The following is a 25576-nucleotide window of genomic DNA, read 5'->3' on the forward strand; positions in this document are numbered from 1 at the left end:
AAAAAGTATCTCCAAAAGAAGTTGCCACCATTTGGTTTTCAAGGACAAAAAAATTATATGCCTTGGATTAAAATAAGTTTGAAGTGAAAAATTCATGTTGTAAACAACATTAAACAAACCAAAATATGACAAACACCCCCTTTACCACTTTTTACTTGAAACTGAGGTTATGTGCTATTTCAATTGTGATGAACAAAGGTTCGAGTCCTAATCTTTGTGAACAAGATTATTTATTTATTTATTTATTTATTTATTTATTTATTTATTTATTGAGACAGGGTTTCTCTGTGTAGACATGGCTAGTCTGGAACTAGCTCTGTAGACCAGGCTGGTTTCAAACTCAGAAATCCTCCTGCCTCTGCCTCCAGAGTGCTGTGGTTATAGGTGTGTGCCATCACTCTTGGCTGTTATTTTTATTTTTAATTATACATGTATGTATTTGTCTTTATGTGGGTTATGCACATGAGTTCAGGTGCTCATAGAGGCCAGAGGCACTGGCTCCCCTGGAGCTGGAGTTACAGGTAGTTGTGAGCTGCCCAACACTGTGTTGGGAGTCCAACTGGGATCCTATGAAATTCAATGCACACTCTTAACTGCTGAGCCATCTAGCCATTCCAAATTTTGATCTTAAGCCTTGGGAAACAGCCACACAGAAGAAAATAGCTTTTGCCCTTAAGGATTATGTAGTATGGCTTATCTGGTGGGGTATAGCTGTGACAACAAGTACTAGTGGCTCAATATGATGGCCAGTGATCTACTAGGATTTAAACTTACACTTAGTACAGTGTTAATGATGGTGATGATTAATTATACTAGTTGATAAACTCTTTAATTTTCAGAAAAATTGGGGGGAAATATAAATTGATACTTTTAAAGGTGACCACTTTATTTTGCATAGTCTTATTGCTACATTTGCATCTCAGCTGCTTTTACCGTAAACATTTCACAGGCTGTTCAGCCTTACAAAGAATTTGGCTGATGTTCAATATTCATGTGGGGTGGATAAGAGGGCCACCCTCTCCTCTGATGGCTATCCCTCCTACCACCTACAGCTTCCTGGTTTGTAATTTGAGGGAACGAAAACAGCTGCCTCTAGCAGAGTCACTCAGAGCACAACCACAAAAAAACACAGGCTCTGTACAAAATCAAAGGAAAAAAGAGATATGGTAGTAATGTGTACAGATGGCAACTCTCACGAATAGACTCTCCCTGAGTTTCTTTATCAATGTCCTGTGAGGTCTGGATGTTGGACCTGGAAGCATATGCTTTTCTTTTCATTTACATTATACCCTCCTAAAAGATAAATAAATAATTTTGACAGAAAAGTCAAAAGGAATGTAAAAGTTGAAAGCATACAAGTCTTAGTGATTGGCTTTTATACACCAGATGGACAGCTTCAAGAACCAAAGATTTATCACCCATAATGTAAAATCAGAGTGTGCAAAATCTGAAGATATGCCATTAAATAAAGGATTTCTATTTCCCCCAAATAGCTATTGCCATTTTATTTTCTTAATAGTATAGTATAATAGAATAGTATAATGAGGTATAAAGGATACAATGAGATTCATAAGAATTCATAAGAATTCACATGTGTCTGGTGTGTGTGTGTGTGTGTGTGTGTGTGTGTGTGTGTGTGTGTGTGTTTGTAGGTTAGAGGGCATCCTTGGGTATTGCTCTTCAGCCATTTCCCACCTTCTTTTTGAGACAGTGTGGTGATATCTTGTTTGTACTCTAACATATAAAGCTTGCCAAAAGACCAGAGTATGAAGCTAGCCACTAGTTAACCACAGAGGTCAGGAGATCTGTTCAGATAGATAGGAAGTGATATGGCTGGGTGGAGAGAAATATAAGGCAGGAGGAGGCAGGAGCTTGCTTTCTTTTCAGTCTGAGGATTTCATAGAGGCTGCTCTGCTTCTCTGATCTTTCAGCTTTCACCCCTTAATATCTGACTCAGGGTTTTCATTATTAAGACCAAATAGAATTTGTGTCATAGGACATGCTCTCTCAGGTCAAGAACTCACCAAGTGAACTAATCTGAATGACTAATGAGCTCTAGAAATCTGCCTATTCTCACCTCCCTACTTCTCAGATTCAAAATATTCATCAAAATCAGACAGCTCTTGAAGGGCAGGTTCTAAGGAACATATTCATGTCCTCATGCTTACAAGGCAATCACTTACTGACCCAGTTTTCTCCTCAACCCCTTGAGAATCTTACATGAGGGAGCAGGAAGTTTGAGTTGGTGGAAGAATAGAGGAGAGCAAGTTAAGACATACAATAATACAGGGAGCCATTGTAGGTTTAAAGAGAAATCAGGCACTAGGGAAATGTATGTAGATCTACAACAATGACACCTACTAACAATCTAAGCAAAAGAGGAGAGGCTGCCTTAAATGCCCTCTCCTGATAATGAGATTGATGACTGACTTATATGCCATCTATAGCCTTTATCCAGCAGCTTGTGAAAGTGGAAGAAGACACCCACAGCTAAACGCTGAACTGAACTGGAATCCAGTTGAAGAGAAGGACGATTGATGAGCAAAGCAAAGGGGACCATCCCAGGCTGGTAAAACCCACAGAAACAGCTGACATGAACAACGGGGAACTCTTGGTTCCCAGACTGATAGCTGGGAAACCAGCATGGGACTGATCCAGACCCCCTGAATGTGGGTGCCAGTGAGGAGACCTCGGAAATCTATGGGACCTTTTGTAGTAGATCAGTACTTATCCCTAGCATAGGAATAGACTTTGGCAGTCCATTCCACATATACTCCCTGAGCCTAGATACAAGGGGGTGGGCCTAGACCCTATTCCAAGGGATATGACAGACTCTGAAAACCCCCTATGGAAGCCTCACCCTTCCTGGGGAGCAGAAATAGTATGGGATAAGTAGGGTGTTAGTTGGGTGGACAGGAGAGGAGGGAGGCAGAGGGAACTGGGATTGGTGTAAAATAATCTTGATTCTAATTTAAATAAAAATGGAGACAAAGAAAAAAATAGAAATAAAATAATCCAAGATATGGATTAGGGATATATTGAGTATTATATATAATTTAATGCATTTATTTACTTACATAAAATTTTAATTCATGTAAAAAGCTAGATAATTTCAGAGATTTTTAAAACCAAATTTATTTGGAAACTCTACTTGTAGACAATCAACAATTTTTGGAAAAATTCTGTAACAATAAAAAGTAATTGAGCCTTAAAGAATATGTTTATTTTTTAATTTTTTTGTTAAATTCTTTAATTACCACTCATATTTACATATCCATCCCTGCATTCCCTCACCCTCCCACCCTCCCATGTTCCCCACCAACCCCCCCAACCCATCCCCCAACTCCTCTCCAGAGATAGTGAGGCCCTCCACGGGGGACCTTCAAAGTCCATCATATCTTTTGGTGGAGGGCCTAGGCCCTCCTTGCTGTATCTGGGCTGCAATAGTATCCTTCCATAGGGAATGGGCTCCCAAATTCCATTTGTGCTCTAGGAATAAAGACTGACTCCACTGTTAGAGTTCCTATAGACTATCTTGGCCTTCTAGCTGGCACCCACATTCAGAGGGCTTGATTAAGTCCAATGCTGTTTCCCCAGCTTTATGATTAGGGTCTTCATACTCTCAGTAGATCAGGTCAACTGTTTCTTCGGGTTTCTCCAACACCATCTTTGCTCCTTTGCTCATCCCTCCTCCCTCTCCACAACTGGATTCCAGGAGTATGGTTCAGTGCTTAGCTGTGGGTGCCTGTTTCTGATTCAACCAGCTACTGGATAGTGGCTCTACGAATGGTAACCAATGTAGGCATCAATCTCATTATAGGGAAGGACATCAATGGCATCCTCTCCACCACTGCTTGGATTCTTAGTTGGGGTCATCTCTGTGAATCCCCTAACATTTTCCCTATGTCAGACCTCTCTCCATACCTGTAGTGTCTCCCTCTATCAAGGCATCTCCTATCTTGCCCTCCTCTATTACACCCCTGTCTCAGTCCTCTTGTTCTCTTCCCCTCTCCCTTTCTTCCCTTCCCACCTCCTTCCTCTACACCCACGTCCCATGCTCCCACTTTGTTCAGGGGTTCTTGTCCCCCTTCCCTTCTTCAAGGGACTATACAATCTTCTCTTGGGGGTCCTCCTTGTATCCTAGCTCCTCTGACAGAGTGGATTGTAGACTGGTAATCCTTTGCTCTATGTCTAAAAATCATATATGAGTGAGTACATACCATGTTCATCTTTTTGTGACTGGGCTACCTCACTCAGGATGGTTTCTTCTAGTTTCATCCATTTGCCTGCAAATTTCAAGATTCCATTGTTTTTTCCCCTGCTAAATAGTACTCCATTGTGTAAATGTACCACATTTTCTCTATCCATTCTTCAGTTGATGGGCATCTAGGTTGCTTCCAGGTTCTGGCTATTACAAATAATGCTGCTATGAACATAGTTGAACATATGCCCTTATTGTATGAATGTGCATTCTTTGGCTATATGCCCCAGATTCTCATTTTCCTGAGAAACCACCATACTGATTTCCAATGTGGTTGTACAAGTTTGCATTCCTCTTTCTTCACATACTCTCCAGCATAGACAGTCATTGGTGTTATTGATTTTAGCCATTCTGACAAGAGTAAGTTGGTTTCTCAGAGTGGTTTTGAGTTGCATTTCCCTGATGGCTAAGGATGTTGAGCATTTTCTCAAGTGTCTTTCAGCCATTTTATATTCCTCTGTTGAGAATTCACTATTTAGTTCTGCACTCCACTTTTTAATTGCACTGTTTGGTGTTTTGGTGACTAGTTTATTGAGTTCATTGTATATTTTGGTCATCAGCCCTATGACAGATGTGGGATTGGTGAATATCTTTTCCCATTCCATGGGCTGCTGTTTTGTATTGCTGGCTGTATCCTTTGCCTTACAGAAGCCTCTCAGTTTCAGGAGGCCCCTGTTATGATAAATCTTTACGCCAAAAGCCGCCGAGCCCCACTGCCACATGTGTGCTTTATGCCAACCGCCCGCCCGAGTTAGGCCCAAATGAATACACAGAAACTTGTATTAGGTTCAATGCTGCTTGGCCAAGGACTAGGACTTCTCATCTGCTAGCTTAGTCTTAATTATCATAAGTCTATATATGTTATAAGATTTATCGTATCGGACGCCTTATTGGCGTCCCTCCTTGCTGGTGGATCATATCCTGCCCCTGGAGGAGGAAGGGGAAAAAGAGACCCTTCCTGTTTCTCCTTCGCTTAAATATGAGTCTCCTTGCTATGTCATTTCCTGTCTGGATCATCACTTCTCTACTAGATTTCCCAGAATCCTTTTTGTCTCCTAGTCCTGCTTAACTTGAGGTTTCATTGGCCAAACAGTATTTTGTTTGTTTGTTTGTTTGTTTGTTTGTTTGTTTTTTGAGACAGGGTTTCTCTGTGTAGCTTTGTTGCCTATCATGGCACTGGCTCTGGAGACCAGGTTGGCCTCGAACTCACAGAGATCTGCCTGCCTCTGCCTCCGGAGTGCTGGGATTAAAGGCGTGTGCCACCAATGCCCAGCTGGCCAAACGGTATTTTATTTAACAGTCAATAAGATAAACATACACAGTACATTCCCCATCAGGCCCTGTTTATTAATTGTTGATCTCAATGTTTGTGCTACTGGTGTTATGTTCAGGAAGTGGTCTCTTGTACCAATTCGTTCGTGGGTTCTACCTACCTTCTCTTCCAGAAAGTTCAGTGTGGCTGAATTTTTGTTGAAGTCTTTCTTTGATCCATTTGGACTTAAGTTTTGTGCATGGTGATAGATATTGGATCTATCTTCTACATGTCTGAATCCAGTTATGCCAACACCATTTGTTGAAGATGCTTTCTTTTTTCCATTGTATAACTTTAGCTTTTTTTTTTTTTGTCAAAAATCAGGCGTTCATAGGTATGTGGGTTAATATCAGGGTTCTCATGATTTCATTGATCAACCTGTCTATTTTTGTGCCAATACCAAGCTGTTTACAGGACTATGGCTCTATAACAGAGCGTGAAGTCAGGGATGGTGATGCCCCTGGAAGTTCCTTTATTGTCCAGGGTTGTTTTGGCTATCGTGGTTTTTTTGTTTTTCCATATGAAGTTGAGTACTGTTCTTTCAAGGTCTGTGAAGAATTTTGTTGGGATTTTTATGGGAATTGTATTGAATCTGTAGATTGCTTTTGGCAAGATTGCTATTTTTACTATGTTGATCCTAACTTTGAGCATATGTTTATTTTTAAATAATGTGTCATAAGAATCTATTTTTGAAAAGTTGAACATAATTTTAAAATCATTGAACATATAATGTATTTTGAAATATTTAAATGTGTGTTTTGAAATTTTAATTGTACATTCTTATTTAGATCATATAGGTTTCAGCTGTTGTAACACAACAAACTACTTTGAAAAGATAATATTTGACTTAAAAGTAATACAATAAAGGCAATATATTTAACAGTCATATAAAGTATTGCACTAGTTTCAAGAATTTTGCTGAACATTTACAATTATTTGGCTAAGGCTTTCAAACTGACCTTGAGCCTGATGCCTGGGACTTGGAATTGGAAACAGAATTTAATGTCTTGGTGACCCTTTAAGTCAGTTATCTTATGCTCAAGTTACACAAAGGAATATTTACGTGTAATGATTGGGAATTATTAAGTTTAATTAATATTTTCCATCTAACATGTACAGGTAATTAAGCCAGAAGGAAATTTGCTTGTAAACTCATGACCAAATAGCAAATTACTTTCAATTTTTCTTTTATCTTCTTAACACTGTTGCTCCATAATCAAGTTAATTCGTTAAAATTTGAAAGGCTATAGAAATAAAGGACAACATGAATGGGTTTTGAACAATTTTTATGTGCAATAATTTTTCATGAACATTATTAGAAGTTCATCATGAGAACATTGGAGATAGGCCAGCAGGGTAGCCTTTGTTATTTCCCTTCAACACCTTTTGATCATTCCCAACTGTGTTACCTGCATCACATCTCTGAAATGTCACGGTGGCCTTATGAGGTAAGTCATGGGATAATATTTTATATCTGAAGATACTATGAATATTAAGCAGTCTTCTGGGCTTCTGGGTTATTAGTGGTGGGGTGGGGAATGGATCTGAGCTTTCCATAACCTTCTTTGGCATTGAATGAAATGCCTTTACCATCTACTTTGTTCATATAAATCATGTGGAGCCAGTAGTAACTGTCAGGAGGGCTAAGTGAGCAGTTAATGTTTTGACAGTATGTATTTTACAGATAGGTATACATCTTTTTATAGTTTTTGATTTTATAGTCAATCAATTTAACTTCAGTTTCCTTCTCCATTTCCCTCCCTTTTCTCCTTCTTTCCCTTTGTTCAACGACATAATTGTGGCAATTATTTCTGGAATCTCAGCCAATGATAATAGAGGAGGCGATTCTGTCTTCTTGCATAGAAGAAGCATAGCTACACATGAATATTCAGTATTTTATGGAGCTTTTGCTGAGGGGAGGCCCTATGTACACACATATTTAGGACAAGAACATGTTCATATATTTTTAAAATTTTTCTGTTAAGGTGAAGTAGTAGCAATGTAAATAACTACATTTTTATGTTTATTGTATTTTCTGGCAATTATTAGGAGGATGAAAATCTTGTACAAATCTTTGTTAATCTGCGTACACATAAAAAACCAAAAAACTGAGTCAAGATATAATATTTTTAATTTTATAAATAAGACTTAAATGAAAAAGGAACTAGTTTTTATTTTAAAAGCACAGAAAACGTGATAAGCGCATATGACATTTGATGCATAGTTGTTATACATCATTTTGGCTAAATAAAATTTTGACAATGTTTTGAAATGAGAGAGATTAGTTCCCTACAAATAACATCCCTCCCAGTTCCCTTTGTTCCTCCTTTCATCATTATGCCTTTTCTGATTACTGGGCAGTTTTCAAAAATTGATTTGATGTCAGTAATTTATGCTTTCTCAGAACTTTAGGTCAATGTTTTACTTGTCCAAGAATTATTTGCATATTAATATTTTTTCTGCCATGCTACAAAAAGAACTTTCTCTGCAGCATAATTTTGGGAATCATCAAGCAAATACGGAAAACATCTGAAGGAAGGAAATGGCATCTTGATCACAATTGAGAAACAGCTCTCTCCTCACTTGCACAGAGCAGGCCACAAAGTTAGAGACACAGCCCAGAGGTAGAATATTTGCCTACTACATCCAATGCCCTCATGCAAAATGAACCATGAAATGAACAAATATTTGTTCGTTTTTAAAACAAGTGTTTATTAAACATATGTTGTCATCACTAAATATACATAGTAATGTAACTACAGTCATGTTATTCATGCCAAGTTCTATGATGAACTTTATATGATAGCATTTATAAGGTGTTCAACAGTAACACAGCATTTTTCCTGGAAAAATGAAGAGTAGATGTGTGATCTATTATGTTTCTAACAAAATGTTATTGCATTGCCTAGCTAACAAAGTGATTATTTTCACAGCTGTAATTAAGATTGGAAACATCATTTGTTTTTATTTTCTTGGATTTAAAGCTAGTAGAGTTAAGCTTAAAAATCTTTCTTCTTGAATTGAATGAAATTCTGGAAACTTTGGCTTGTAGCACACTCACTGTCTCTGGAAAGTTCATTGTTTGTTCTGAGACTCAACAATAATGCATGCCCACTCTTTGTCCTAACAGCTTGGTTAGGACAGAAAGACAGAAAATCCATAAAGCTCTCAAATATTTTTGATGGTTCTAGAACCTCCTTTATTTGTAATATTGTATGGTATGTATTTTCATGAATTTAGGTGTGATCAGACAATTGAAAATTCACCATGAGTAAACAAACTATGTTTGTAGGCTTGCTTTATTTAATGGTCTTGCCAAGGAGGTCCTTTTAAAGGTGTTGTGGGTGCTCTGGCCACTCCCACCTATTTGGATCAGTTTTGTACAACCAGGGAACTTAAAGGCAGAGTCATGGATATTGGGTCTGGTCAAAACTTAGTACTACCACATTCTCTACCCTTAGCTTAAACATTGATTTTTGGCTTTTAGTTATTGATGGGTTTAGTGAATGAATACTTTTTGCCACTTAAAATGAAGTTTTCTAAAATTTTTCTGCCCTCTGCATTTTACTTACCCCTCTCTCTTCCTTTTAAAAACAAGTGGTACTAAGTACAGCAGAGGAGTATTAAGCCTAAAATACTTTCAAACAATAGCTAGAGAATGATTAAGAGTTTGGAGTTAGCATGGGCTACATGGAACAAACTTGTCTTAAAAGAAACAAAAGAATAACGAGACAAAAATAAAAATCTAAGTCTATTTTTTGAAGTTCTCTCTTGTTTAGGATCTATTTGTAAAATAAATGCTTGATTACATTTGCAATTAAAAAAAGCACATAGGAGGAGCTAAGTAACTGAAGATGTCTATTTTGCACCAAGATGTAAGAATATGGATAGGGTTGACTTTAAAAAACATTTTTTAAAAAGCCAGGGAAGAAAAAAATCAAATCAAATAAAAATTTCTAAAATAAAAATTCTTCAAATAAAGGACACATGCCAAAATTGTTTTGTACCTTGTGTCTTTTTACTCTTCACCATAGCTATGGAGGACATGGTTGTTCATACAGGTCTTTAAGTAGTTAAACACAAGTATTGCTCTAAGTGGACATGCTTTTCAGAAAGCAAGAGAAGTCTAGTGCTTATTTTCTGGGTGCTTATATTTGAGAAGGAACAATGCCCCAGCACACCAAGAATATGAGTGTAGGGTAACAGCAATGGAAATGTCACCCAAAGTCATCTAGTATTTTAGATTAAATTGCAGACCTGGTTGCAGAATACATTTGAAGATATAGAAAATTGTCTCAGAGAATATTGAAGGAGCAAAGAAAAAGCCAATGGGGGTGGACTAGTTAGAGCAAAATCAGTGTGAGGGCAACTAGGAAAGGCCAAGTGACTCAGAAGGGAGCTTTTGATACAGGCTACTTACTTCTTGGCTATTATGTACAGTTCTATGAACACATGTGTGGAGGCTTTTGTTTAGACATGTGTTTTTATTGCTCTTGAGTAGATTGCTAGAAAATTTCATGTGTGTTCACAACTGGTTTATTCAAAGGAAAATGACCTGTCCATTAAGTGCACAAGGAACATTAAAGTCATTCTGTGTATTACTTTGGCTTACAAATTAAGCATAACTTTACTTTTAGTTCTTATTTTTCTGGGGCAATTTAAATTCAATTTCCATAGCTAGCTATAAAAGATTGCCTTTATACATGCACATTAAACCCTGCTTAAAACGATAAATGAAGCACTCCTGAAACAGTCAAAATACCTGTTATGTCTCTGCAGTGTCCTCTCTGCTTTCCATTCTCATTGTAGAGTTTTGTGTGATGATTCTTTAAGTTTTTACCAACTATGCATGTATTTCATACTTTTAAGCATTTTAGTTAGGTTTCTCTATTGCTGCTATGATAAAGGCCAGACCAAAAGGGACCTGGGGAGGAAAAGTTTATTTTGGCATATACTTTGTAATCCACCATGAAGGGAACTCAGGGCAAGAATCTGGAGGCAGGAACTGAAGTAGAGACCATGAAGGAATGCTTCTTACTGGCTTTTTGTCCAGGGCTTGCTCAGCTTGCATTCTTACACATTTCAGGAACAACTACCCAGGAGTGGCACCCTCTACAGTGGGCTCATTAATCATTATTCAAAGAAAAGAAAAACCCACAGACTTGCCTACTACTAATCTGATGAAAGCATTTTCTCAATTGAGGTTCCCTATTCCCCCAGATGACTTTAGTTGGTGTCATTGACAAAATACTAACCAGTATAGTAAGTTAATGAATGAATAGCACTGTATTCTCCGTTCAAACAGTGTTCAATTTTCCCCAATGTCACTTTCATATAAGTCATGTAGGTTTATTGTCATATATCATCCTCTTTATGAATATGTCAAGCTTTATGAATATTACAAAAAATGTGGTTATGTAGGAAAACGCCAGTGCTTTAAGTATGCTCCGGTTCAACATGTAGGAAAGCATTTTAAGGTATGTGCACCCTAAGCATTTCTAGACATTGACAATGTTTGGACCAAAAGAGAATAAAACTTCCATTGCTTCATCTTTTCCTTGGTATCTGGTACTGTCTGACTTTTAATCAAACTTATGGAGTGTGGAAGAATATGTCAAAGTATACTTGATCACTTAAAATTGTACTAAGTGTAAATAATCAGAGCACTTCAGCCAAACCAACTGTCCATTGCTCTCTTCTTCAGTGGCTTTGCTGTTCACATTTTGTTCATATTTTTAATAGCTGATTTCTACTAACTTGCTTGCATTTATCTAATGGATTACTAAGTATTTTCTGCACACATTCGAGATACAAAACATGTGGAGTTACGTTACATACATTGAAAATAATTTTAATTTTCTTTTGAGGATTTTGCTGTCTCCCTGGAGTGTGTGGAACATATACTTACTGTCTCTGTAAGCCAGTGATTACCCTCTGGTCTGGCATGCTTATTGTTCATTACATTAGACTAGGGTTACCTAGTAATTTTTCTTTGAATTTATTTGTGACTTTATATCAGATGTGCATTTATTGCATAAATAATAGAGCTGGGTAATGTTTATGTATGTGCTATGGCAACCTCTTTAACTATACGCATTATTTACATTTGCTATAGCTATTAATATGTTAGTTCAGAAGACTGTCTTTTTTTGTGTTTTGCAGTTTTTTGTTTCTGTATTCTTTCCCCCATTTCTCAGTGTGTTTATTAAACATATTTTGAAGAATTTTATTTTGATTTATTTATACAATTTAACTGTGCTTTCCTGAATAGTTTTCAATAGCATTCTAAACATTGTATTATCTATGCATAATGTATTACTATGTTATTGTTTCACCAGCTTAAGTGTGGAAATCTTACCATTTATTACCCCTTTATTCTCTCATGTATAACAGTAATAGTTTCTCCAGAGACACTTAGGTAAATAGCATGTGACATTATACCCCTTGCTTCATTTTAAAACTCAGGTGTATATAAAAACACAATATTATCTATAATTTTGTCTACTATGATCTTCCCGCATTTCTGAGGTTTCCATTTTGCTTTCTTTCTGTTTAGGAAATTTCCTCTAGGCATTATTTTAAAGTCGGTGTTCTGAGATAAGCTTTCTCAGAGTTCTTTTATCTATGATTGTCTTAATCTCACTTAGGATATTATTTTGTGTGTTGAGCGTTCTTGTCTTTCAATACTTGAAAAAAATGTCCTTTCACTCTGTCCCCAGTGACTGCTGAAGGAAACCCTCCATCCCGCATTCGCTGTCCTCTGTAACTATGGAAGGAAACCCTCCATCCCACATTCACTGTCCCCCGTGACTACGGAGGAAACCCTCCATCCCACATTCACTGTCCCCCGTGACTACAGAAGGAAACCCTCCATCCCAAATTCACTGTGCCCCGTGACTATGGAAGGAAACCCTCCATCCCTCTTGTTGCTTTTCCATGGTCGCTGGAGTTTGTTCCTCTTTCACTGCTTTCAGGATTATCCTTTGTCTTTACTTCCAGATGTTGACTGTGCATATCTGGGTTTGCTCTGTTCATTTTAGTCACTTTTTTAACTCTAGGTTTCCAGGAAAATTCATTCTTTATTTCTTCTAGCACTCCTTTTTTTTCTTTCCCATATGAGTCCCCAAGTCCTTCATGGTATTCTGAGCTCTCTCAACTATGTCAACCTGAGCTCATACTGGCTGTGTTTGTTTTGCATATGATGAGTTCTTTGTTGCCTGATTTCAGTGTTTAAAAACTATGCATTTGTCCACATGGTGGTGATTAAAAGTGATCCCTATTACTCGGTATTGATCATAATCAGGAGTCTGGATTCATTTTGAATGATAAATCATCATGTTCTCTGCTTCCAAAATCTGGAATCTGTTTTTTTTCCTTCCTTCCTTCCTTCCTTCCTTCCTTCCTTCCTTCCTTCCTTCCTTCCTTCTTCCTTCCTCCCTGCCTCCCTCCCTTCATCCCTCCCTCCCTCCTCCATCCTTCCCGCCCCATCTCTGTCTTTCTCTCTCATTTTGCCAATTCTGGAGTATTCCTAATTATTTACTCTTCAAAAATTTCTACTTTTTCATTTGTACTATTTTCTATTTGTGGTATAAGCAATGAATTGTACAATATAACTTATTTTTGTATCTTTCTTAACATTTGCTTTTGAAAATATTTCCATTTATATCAACCCATAAAGAAGCCTATCCATATATTATGGAAAATTTCTTCAGACTTACCTCTAATTAATTTATTAATAAAACTTTGAGGCAAAATCTCATTACATAGTCCAGGATGGACTTGAACTCATGACTGACTTATCTTAATCACTCCATACTGCTCTAATTATAGGTGTATGTCAACAGGTGTATATCAGATTTAGTTGTATAGTCTAGGTTTTGAATATGTAGTTCCAATGGCTATATTTTTGTTTTGAGAAAATCTTTTTCTAACCCTAAGATCTTTTCAACATACATGGGTTCTTGTTCTTTCTTACATCTTGACTTTCTTTCTGCTTACTTAAAGAGCTTGAACATAGAACTAATATCACACTACTCCAGTATTTAAAGTCTGTGGGGTTCACTCACAGTAGTTTGATTAATTAGACTTAATTTTGAATTATTAACTCATATTTGATTAAATTTACCTGTAAGATTTTAAAGCACTAAGTTTGAAAATTTATCCATCTCAAGAAGTTTGCTTTTCTTATTTATATTGGTTGCCAGGGGTGTCATCATAATTATTTTGTTTTCTTTTTGGTAGAGTAAATTTTAATCCAAGGGCATAAATGGCGAACACTTCCAAAGAATTCCTTTTATTTCTTCACTTTCCTAGAGATAAAAGAGAGAGAGAGGGAGAAACCTTTCTACCCTAAATATCTTTTTTTACCCTAAATATCATATTGATTGATTCAGTGTGGTTTCTGGCTTTTTGTGGAAGGGCCTTAGTTGTTTTCTTTTTCTCCTCCTTCTCCTCCTCTGCTCCTCCCTCCCCCTCCTCCTCCTTCCCTCATGTTCCCCATATAGTTATAAAAATACAAGGTTATATGTTACTATACTTGCTATAATTTTATTACAATTATTGTTTCTCAGACCCCCTACATTTTGACATCTTCAATTCATATAGATGAAGCTGTGTCTTTTGAAGTATATTTATAAGATCCCCTTTCCCCCCTCAGTTCTGATGTTATGTTTGGCATGGGAATCTTCTAGTTTGCCAATTATAAAAATGAGTATTTTTCTTAACTAAAAATGCATTTTATCTATCTACTTACCTATCTCTCTACCTATGTATTGTGTGTGTGTATGTGTTTTTGTGCACATGGCTGTAGTGGGGATGAGAGAGCAACTTGTAGAGGTAAATTATCTCCTTCCACCACATGGGTTCCACAGATTAAATTCAGGTTATCAGACTTGGTAGCAAGTGTTTTTACAGACAATCATCTTTCTTATACTTTTCTGTGAACATTTCTGTGAATATATTCTTTATTATTTTTCTTGTGAACCAAAAAATAACATGCTTAAGTAACAGGATACAAAGTCAACATACAAAAATCAATAATAGTCTTTGTGTGTATCAATAATGAACTTGATGAGGAAAAAATCAGGGAGAAACACCATTCACAGTAGGTTAAAAAATAAAATATTTAGAAATAAATCTAACCACAGAAGCAAAAGACCTCCACAATCAAAACTTTAAGATGCTAAAGAAAGAAACTGAGGGAAATCAGAAAATAGAAAGAACTCTCATGATCAAGGATTGCCAGAATGAGTATTGTAAAAATAGGTAGTGATACACAGATTCAAAAATATCCCCACAAAATTCTAGTATAATTTTTGGAATTAGAAAAACTCTCCAGAAGTTCATAAGGAAGCACTGAATACTCCAAGTAGCTAAGTAGATCCTAATTAGAAAGAACATCAATTTAAGGATCACAGTACAGATCTCAAATTATGCCACAGAGCCAGAGTGACAACTATTTGGTATGAGCCAACACACCTATAGAATAAAATAGATGTCTAGGGTGCAAGCTCACACAATTACAGTCTCTAATTTCCAACAAAAGTATATTTGAAAAAGAGAGTCTCTTCAGTAAAGGGTGCTGGGAACACTGGATATCCAAAAATGGAATCAATGTAAGTCCATAACGCTCACAATGAGTAAAAATGAATTCAAAATGGATAAAAACCCTAATATCATTCCTGAAACTTTGAAACTGCAAGAGGAAACATGGAACCCGAAATGAAAGATTTAATTAGAGATAAGGACTTTCTAGAAGGACTCCAATACAGGAAATTATCCCAAGAATGAATGGGACAAATCATACTGACAGGCATGAATGAATATTCTAAAATAAGACCCATTGCTATTTGTAACTTTAAAAATTTTAGTTTAAAAAGGTATAAAACAATGTTTTGTAAATGACATAGTATTTTTAGTTTGTTCAACTTCTTGATGAGTTTAATGTACTTTTCTGTAGAGTCATGTTTCAGTGTACATGGCTTCTGGATATAATTTAAGTGTATTTCTTCCCAGACACTTTGACCATTCCTCATCTTGGAATGATGTGTTTAACTTTTATTGCTAATTTAGTTCCATGCATCTCATTTAGTCATTGATTGTTTTCTATGTTTCAAATGTATAACTTTGTACAATTAGTACAAATGAATATTTAAATGGTGTACTTTCAGAGATTGGTGGTTCTGAATATGTCACCATTTATCTTTACCACCTAGTGATGTTTTCTGGTTATAAAATCAGAGGCTTCATATTTTTTCAAGTATTTACTATATGATGCCTTACATTGAACACAGATATTGCTTCAAATAATTAAAACATGTTTACTTATAAACATGAATATAATTTGTAAACAAAATAAACACCATCACTGAACATAAAACAGTAATACTTCACACCAAATGATTTGGGGAAAGATTTATTATTAGTGAATGTGATGAATAAATAGAATATAAATGATAAAAGTATGAAACTGTATCAACAATGATGAAAGGTTTTAGTCATAAGGCAACTATTATGTATCATATGCTATTTTAAACCAACCAAGTATATTAAGTTATTTACTGTATCAAACCCAAGAGGAAGTAATGGTATTAGCCTTATTTTAACATGTAGAAAGAGACACAGAAGAGTAACTCATAAAAAACATATCACTCTTTCAGCATGGGAATTCTAGCTCAGGTACTTGGTATATAGACTACTGAATGTCACGTTAGTGTCAGCAGATGCTAAAGTCAATCTATAATCTTTCGTCACCATTCCAGAATTGAAATAACTTCCCTCAAATAGAGTTAAAGTAAGAAGAAAGAGTGCATAAAGGGTAAGGTGCATGCTAGCGCTGATTTGACCTATGTTTAGAGTGTTTTCTTGACTCCTTCCCTCTTCGAAGAGTTAGGAGTGGATGTTTTATTATGACAAATATACTTTGATTTACAAAATCCATCCTTCCTGATAATCTTTTTTTTTTCAGAAGCCTTCGATTTTCAGTTAAATTCATGAGCAAAACATCTCAGTATTTCTTAATATACTCATTGGGAAAAAGTTGAACTCAGGTTCTGCTGATGTTGTCAATGTGATTTGTTGTATTTTGTGTCATTAATGCACAGTCTTGAAAACTAGTTATAAATTAAAAATGTTCTTTTATTATGTACTTGAGTGTAGAGAACATTTTGTTGCTAAGGTTGAAAATTGTTTTGGGCAAGTATTTAAACAATGAGCTGTTCTATTTGCTTTACCAGTAACATTTTTATTTCATGAGACATTTAATGAAAGAATTGTACAGCTTTTGTATGAAATGACTCAATCAGCATCATTTTAAGCACTAACATATGGCAGGGTTAACATAGATAAATAGGGCAAATGTGTTGCAATAATGGACTGAGATTTCCCACCCAGACCCCAGGGTTCGCACTCAATACCTGGGAATGCTATTGGCAAACTGGTCAATGGAAATGCTTAGAATTCCATGGAATATTTAGAAAGTTATTTGTCAGAAAGGTGTTGTAGACTCAAAGCCTTTGGTATTTTAAGTCATAATTAATAATGACATTTTATACATATTTCAGTCTATGGTTCACCTTGGAGATTAGAATACAGGAGTTTGTTCATGTCCATTAAGGGAAATCAGGGAGGAATTTATTAAATAAATGTACCTAAGATAATAAATGAATGTACAGTAAAGGTAGAGTTGTGGCCTCTGGAGCAAAGATGAACTCGCTTTGACAACTCTGACAGCCACTCATAGAAGGAAGTTCAAGTGTAGAAAGTTGCATGGAAACCGGTGACATAGAGTTTGACTGAGTTCTGGAAAAATACCTTTTTTGAGAAAAGAAAACTGAAGCTTGCTTTAGTTAGCACCCTTTCATTTATAAGCCAGAAGGCATTTTTTTTTTGTAGTTTGCAAATGTCCTTTGTAAATTCATATTGCAGTTTTAGCTATTAGATGATATGAGTGACTTTTGGACAGAAACATTTTTTTAACTGGAAGTTTCCTGTCAATAAAACAATCACACCCACTTTAAACACTATGTTTTTAAATCCAAAGCATTTGTTTCTGTTTTCTCAACAGCAAAGTAGGAACGTTACCTACCTTACAGTACTTTTTGCTAAGGTCTTTAAAAAGGCTGTTATGTATTAAGTCCTGATAACAATGCCTACGCATTGAAATCCTCACTAAACATTCGGTATTATTACCTAACTGTCTTTGGATACCAGAAGCCTCAAGATACTTGGCAACGGGTAAGCCATCTTGGACAAATGAACAAAATTGCGTTTCAGTCTCCAAACAAGAAAGGACAAGACTGTGGAGGATATTTTTTTCTTAGCAGTTTGCAGAGAGAGCAACAGCTATTATGGAGCTCTGCTCAAGGTCTGTGCTTGTTTCAAAGAAAGCTCACCATGTGTTGGAAGCTTGGCAGACAATCAGTTCTAATTCCTTTTATGTCCACTTTCTCTCATTTTTCTTCCAACATGCACAAACACAGCAACAATTTCTCTAATCTCTCCTCTCACTGTATACACACACACACACACACACACACACACACACACACACACACACACACACACACTCTTTGTCTCCAACATGCACACAGGCGCATTCACACTCGTTTCATTTTGTTTAGGTTTTAATCCCCACAGGATTCACAGAGCAGGCTGAGTGCAGCTGCCGTGTTTTCCCTGGTTAAATTGGCAGTTACCCACTGTGTAGAGTTGCTAGGAGAAGGTGAATAAGCACGATTACAGCATCACTTGATGGACATACTCTCTCAATAACAACCTGTGGAGCCCTGGGGTCTGTCTTCTTTATGGCTCTATCTGTTATTTTTCTCCGTGTTTGTCATTAATATGGGCTGCGTTTGTTGGGGAAGCATGCTATACTTTTAAGTGTCGCTTCCAGATCAATTAGGAGACAAAAGCCTTGGTATTTAAACAGGCACTTTCTTCTCAGGGCGGTGCTGCTGGTACCACTTCCTACCATCTGTTTTCATATTACATCCTGCCCTCCTTCAGCTGCTAGAGAAGAATTCAGCTTCTTGTGGAGCGCGAAAGTCATTCACGTTTCTCTCGTGCATAATCGAGCTCGTAAACTGTAGGAATTCGGATGTGCTTCTGTGCACGCAACAGTAACAGATGAGCTGCTTGGGGGACAGCCTGAGCAGTCGGTCAGTAGTACAGTAGCGGCTCGCATGTGCGGATTGCTCTCGTGAGGTCAGAGCATCTGTTTATACTGCTGTCCGCTTGAGGGGGATGATGTGAGCATTGGATATGCCTGTCAAAGTCGGTAGCAGTTCTGGCAGAGGCTTCTCTCAGCTTTGCGCCTCCGAACTGTTTTGATAGATAAGAGATGCTACCATGTAATGCTTGAGATTTGTAATGGACTGTGGAATGCTTGTTCTAGCGGCTGAAACTGACTGTAACTGTGTTGTCCTAGGAACATCATCATGGGGTCTACTGATGCGGACATCGAAGAACTGGAAAACGCCACTTACAAGTATCTCATTGGAGAACAGACGGAGAAGATGTGGCAACGCCTGAAAGGAATGTGAGTAAGATCTCCACTTGGTCCTATGTTATGCTCCCCCACCCCAACAAAAATCTGACCATTAACATGAGTAGCTGTGGGGCTTCCTTACCTGACTTTGATATTCAGTGTTTCCTTTGCAAAAATTGTCTCTTGCAAACTAAAATGTGCCCATCTCAGCTACCAACTTGTTGAAAGCAAATAGTTTTTCTGTAAGTGTGTGTTTTGTGTAAAGTAAGGCAAGGGTCTGAGAAATCACTTCTGGTCCCCATCGTGTGTGCCCTTTAGATGTGTGCCTTAGATATGCAGGGAAGGGAGGAGAAAGCTGATTCTTAGGTCCTTCCTCACTAAAATGATCTCTCCCAGGTAAGGAGAGTAATAAATAAGATGGAGATGTCTTTCTTTGGAAAGCAAAGACAGGATTAATATAGCAATAAATAACTGCACCTCACAGTGCTTATCCTTCGATGGTTAAACGAATATTTTAATGAGAAAATTATCTATGTGTTAAAACAGTATGAAAAGCATATCAAACATATTGAAGCTTTGGTTTATGTTAACCAGTTCAGTTCTTCTAAGTGCCGTATTGCTCCCAGTGTACTACTGACCGGGACTCTTAACTATACAGAATTGGGTGTGCAATTATGCCAAGGATGGCTTGTCATTACCTAAATCAACTTTGATTCCGGTGTTATCACCTTGCTCTTCATTCCCTCCTCCCCCACCAGTGTGAGTGAGTTCTGGCCAGTGTTTCAGCACAGCGCTGTTTATATGCTTTGTTTTAATCACATCACAGTTGTAAAATCTGATCCGGCATTCGGATAATAATATTAATATTTATATGCCATTGGAATTTCTTAGTGTCTTTGCATATCTCAAAATTACATGCAGCATTAGCTTTATAAAGACAGCTGAAGGACTACAGGGCTTCACGGACAAGAGGCTGTGCAGGATTCTTGTTTTTAATGCTGTTGCAGGTTCACACAGTCTCATGAAAGGCAGTATATGAGTAAGACTGATGTCACTGCTTATTATAAAGAACAACTATATCAAACTTTGTTTAGAAGTCCAAATTCTCTCTACTTTTCTCCATTTGGACATAAGTGAATTTTGCCTGTATATTTAAACTGTGCTCTGTGCTCTGAATATATATATGTTATGTATCCTATCTATCTATCTATCTATCTATCTATCTATCTATCTATCTATCTATCATTACTTGAAGAAATCCATGCTACTGCAATGCCTAGTATAAAAGCATACCAATAATACAAACAACAGTTAGCAGAGAAAAACTTCTAAAAAGGAAGCCATATTTACAGCATTTGAATGAAATAAAATCTGTTCCAAAGATCCACTGGAGATTTCGAAGACAGATTCTCTAGAGAAACAAATAATCCTGTCAAAACAGTAGCAGTTCACAAAATTAATTAGCATAGATGCAAATTAAGCATTAGCAGTCATCAGATGATTTGTGCTCTAACCTAATGAGTGGATGAACAGCTGCACTGGGAAGCTATAACTGAGATCACAACCTATTTTAGATTCTTCCTTTGCAGGATAGGATGTTTTGTTTGCTCTGGATATGTTGTATTTCCATAGTTACTCTAAAACATAAAGATGCATAGTGGTGACTTTATGCATACGTCTGTGTTTACCCAACATTTCAGAGGAAAGTTATCTGACTTTTCACTTTATCATTTGATATCAGTTTCAGAGGAGGGGTTGATGTGGTCCCTCAATAGCAGAGCTTCATGAGTTGATGGTAGCGCGCGCGTACACACACACACACACACATACACACACACACACACGGCCATGCACACACACATGCATGCCTGCACTGTCATTACTTTGGAACTATAGCCACACAGAATCACTTAATGATCTCTATCCAGTTTGTTTTTTAAAAATCATTCTTACCCACTGACTGAAGTGACTCAGTGTTTTTCTATTCAATCAGGAAGAAATTTGCATTTTGGTTTTATCACTTTACCTTGTACTTTGACTTAAGACATTTTTAGTATTCTGGGCTTAGGCTTGTCAAAGCAAGAAGCTCTAAGTTTAAAATCTGCATGACTAATGACAAGCAAATTGTTTAATTATGGTCTTTTGTGTAGTCTGCATTCAAGGCAGTGATATGCGGGACTCCTCATTCCCTTGATTAAATGCCTTACCTCTTTGAAACGCAATCCTGATTCAAGCAGAATTTCACCTCATTAGGACTGCTTCTAGAATTCCACTTTTAAGTGTTTTCAATGAAAATCTTGGTACTCATAATGCTATTAAACAATTTAAAATGATTTTCTTATTGATTAAGTAGACTGAACAATGGCTATGAGATAGTTATTTGGAAATGATTTTATTTTATTACTCCCAACTTTATAAACTCATTGATATTTTTCTGCAGGCTATCTATATTTAGTTTAACTTGCAATATGTTCATTTTAAGGTTAAATTTAAGTGGAGATGAAAATACGTGAAATGTTTATCCATGCAACATGAAAAACACAAGCCACTACAGACAGATACTTGGAAAGTCTCTCATAGAGATTTTTATATAGTATATTTTAAACACACACACACACACACACACACACACACACACACACACACACACACACACACACACCTATGTAGTCCAGCATGCCCTCAAACTTTCAATTCTCCTGTCTCATTCTCTCTATTGTTTGGACTGTAGGCATATAATACCCCACACCTGGTTTGTACACTCCTTTGAGTACATAGAAATAATTTTAAAATTTTATAGCACATGTGGAAAACATTGCTAATCTAAATTAAGTGTTAATCTCTCTAGACTACTTGGCTCATTTCTTTCATTACTTTTTTAGTATGTGGTGTTGATGCAGCTGTGTGCAAGTTTGTGAATGCATATATGTCTGCATGCAAGTGGATCCCAGAAGTCAATGTTCTGGTCTTCCTCATTCACTTTTCAGCTAAATTTTGAGATAGGGTCTCTTACTGAATTTGAAGCTTACCAATTGAGCTAGACTAGCTGATGAGCAAGCCACTTGTCCACTTCTCTGCCTCACCAGTACTGGGATAATAGGCAGGCAGCCATGCACCTGGGTTTTCCCACTGGTTTTGAAAATGGCCAAACTTAGGTCCTTGTGTTTACATGGCAAGCACATTACAAATAGAAGTGTCTCCCAAGACTCATACCTTAATCTTTCTAATAAAACTGCCTTCCAATACTTATCCATTAATCTTTCTAAGTCTTTTTTACTTGATATTTGAAAAAAAAAGCATATGAGCTTCTGTGACTCTCGATCTCTTATTCCTTTTGGAAGCAATGATGAAATAGTTTCTTATCCCCATTCTCATAAAGATCTCTACGCCTCACTTCTCTAATTTTTTGGTCAGCATTTCTTTCTTCCTTTTTTTTTTAGCATTTTTAATTCATTTGTTACCATTCAGCAAGACAATTTGGAATCCTCATATGACTCATCATCTTTGTGGAGATATTAGCAACAACTGTGACATCAGGTCCTTCATAAACTGTATTTTGAAATCATCATATACTTATCCTTCAGTTACCAATAGCTTAAGACTTAGGAACATCTTTCTACTTCTTATACCTTTTCATGAACAGATTCAGTTCCTTGTCCAGAAGTTCCATATGATTCTGGAACTTCAGCTGAGTCTTACACATTAAGGGCAGTTATCTACCCACAGGCTTTGCAGAGACAGATAATTTATGGGATTCTGTCTGAAAAGTTGATTTGAAAGTTTTATATCCTTTCAATTAGTGGCATTTTTTTTAGTTTTAGAAATAATGCTTTTTTTTTTGTCTTGATACTAACGCATCTTCCTCGTCCACTGGTACCCACAATCGTGCTGTACATAGGTAGCATTATTAATGCTGCTTTCCTTAGTCAGTGCCACTGTTCCAAGAATTCAATCCAAGAGGTAAAAGCATTTCCAGAAACTTGATCATGTAAAGTTTGCAGTGAAAATCACCTGAGGTTGTCAGAGAAACTAACCCAATGCATTATTTCACTCAGTTGTTCAACAGAAGTGACAACAATCTGAACTCCTCAAGACCATAAACTTTACAAAAATTAAACACTCACCACTTCCATAGGATATTATTGCTAGCTCCTTCAGGTTGTATGACTGTAGGATTAGAACCAGTCAGGCTTTCAATAATCATTTCATGTCAGATTACTGATGCTACCTGTATTGCCACACATCTCTCCCATCTTTGCAAATGTCTAGCGATTCAGATGTAGGATTGTGAACATAATAGATTTGAAGAACATCAACCTAAGCCTCTTCTACCACTGGCTTCACGGTAAACAATTATCAGCTTCGAAGGGAAGGATGACTTATAGGGAGGTAGGAAATGAGTGAGAGTGGAAGAACTCCTACTTTTACTTCTAATTGACTCACTTGCTGAAGAAGGCTATGTGATGTCCAGTTCTCTCAGGAAGTTGCCCAGGTTTCATTTCTTAGATATAACAACAGTGCATATTTAAACCAGGCAAAGACTGAAACTGGCAAGAGGTATCAGCACCATATTCCTGAACTGGAATTTTACTTTAAGATAAAGCAGCTTCATAGACAAGAAGAAAAGAGATCCTTCACTCCCCTGCTTAAACCAGTTACAGCTCCTCCGATTCACACTTCAAGGTTTGGTGTCACCCATAGGGTCTCTGGGTACCTGTTTGGTGTTAGGAGTTCCCTTTCATGCCTCCCGTTTCTGACTCCCTCCTAAACAGATCTGAGGTTGACTCTATGAAAGGCTACATAGTGCCTTTGCTAATTTTAATAAGCATCTTTCCTCAGTCGGCCCAGGGCTCCCCTGATTGTATGGGGTAGTTTCCATGTAGTGACCTCACAGTGTTTCTGCATTTGGTAGGTGGCAGAGACCAGGAAGACAAGACTGTTCTGCAGAACTCAGGCTATTCCTTCATCAGGAGGATCTGTTCTGCTTGAGTGCCAACAGAGACCTTACCGAGAAATACTCAACGTCTCTGCTTAAATTTTACTTATACAGAAAATTCTTCTAGACTTTCCATTTTAGGTTAGCTTGGATTCATAAAATAACCTAAACTTTATTTTCCATTGCTTCTCTTAGGGACCATGGGCTTTTGGGTTCAGCTACCAAGTTTACTTTACTTGGCTTGTTCTTGGATTCCCACCACCCAGTACAGTATTGACTCTAAGTAGGGAACTACAGAATAAGCCAGATTGCTTAATGCAAAGTTGGAGTTGGAGACAGATTCACAGTAGAATAGGGATGGAGAAGACAGAAGACAGAAAACCATGCTCTTCATGTAGTAGTTTCTAGAACTGTGAAGATATAATATGTTCACTGTCTTATGTGTCCCTATAAATATTCTAAGAGATAACTCTCCCAAATTAGTTACCCATGTATCTGGTGAAGCATGAATTTCAACAGAGATCTACTTGGCCTGAAAGATTATATTCACTTTTTCTTCTAAAACAAACAAGTAACCCAACAAATACACTTTTTTGGAATAGTTATCCAGAAACATCACCAGAAAAGGATGTAGAAAGGAGCTTCTAAAACAGTCCCCAGATCTCATGGGACTAGGTCCCATCACAGGGTCACACATTTCCTAATCTCTAGTACTTGTGAACGTTACCATACCTGGAAAGTAGGATTAGGCAGCATAGGAGGTTAAGGTTTTCAAATAACTGATTCTCAAATAGGTCTCTCACCCTGAATCACTCAGGTAAACCCAATGATTTTACAGAAACTCACAACAATGGAGTCAAGACAGAAGAAGGGGGTCAGAGTGGAGCAATGAGAAAAAGGCTGACTTGTGAATCCTAGTACTGAAAGTGGGCAAAGCAGGTATTGTGCTAAGGGACAAAGAGAGGGATCTCAAGAAAGTCTTCCAGAGACTTCAGGAAGAATGTATCCCAGATAATGCAGTGAAAACTGATGTCAGATTTATAATATTTCAAATAGAAGATAAGATACTGGATTTGTGATAAATTTGTTATAGTATCAGCAAGAAACTAAAATATATCCCCTATACTAGAATAATGCTACTTAATAAATATGACCATTCCTCTCCTTTCCCTTTCCATTCCCCACCAGCCATGCACAGTTGATCCTTAGAGGTGTAGAATAATGGTTTATGATGCACTGGAGGGAAGCAGGCCATCTTGACCTTTGCCACCGATGACTCCCTGCACCTCTATCCTGCCTGACTTACATGCCCAAACCATCAGTTTCTTGCCATGCTCCAATGTAAAATTGTACAGTACATTAAATTTCAAGTGTTATAAGAGAATATTTACATATTTCTTGGGGATTGTTGATAAATCTGTCCTCGTTTTTTTTTTTTTTTTGCATTGTTAAGTATGCAACTATTTGATGGAGTCATCAAGTGAATCTTAAAAATTTGTATTTTAGCCATGGGTCTAACTTGGTTTGGAGAAAAATCACTTCCCTATTCTTATTTTAGAGTATATATTTAAAGTTGTA

General features: G+C 37.0%; 1 protein-coding gene across 1 annotated transcript in view; it reads left to right on the forward strand.

Moving 5' to 3' along the window:
* Nucleotides 1-19002: 19002 nt before the first annotated feature.
* Nucleotides 19003-25576, forward strand: part of Pde1a (phosphodiesterase 1A) — a 299343-nt gene continuing 292769 nt past the window's right edge. Inside the window, exon 1 of the mRNA XM_035446645.1 lies at nucleotides 19003-19113. Coding sequence (XP_035302536.1) covers nucleotides 19013-19113 — 101 coding nt within the window. The 5' untranslated portion in view covers nucleotides 19003-19012. The remainder of the gene's footprint in view (nucleotides 19114-25576) is intronic.

The sequence above is a fragment of the Cricetulus griseus genome, chromosome 6, assembly GCF_003668045.3.
Source record: "Cricetulus griseus strain 17A/GY chromosome 6, alternate assembly CriGri-PICRH-1.0, whole genome shotgun sequence".
Classification (NCBI taxonomy): domain Eukaryota; kingdom Metazoa; phylum Chordata; class Mammalia; order Rodentia; family Cricetidae; genus Cricetulus; species Cricetulus griseus.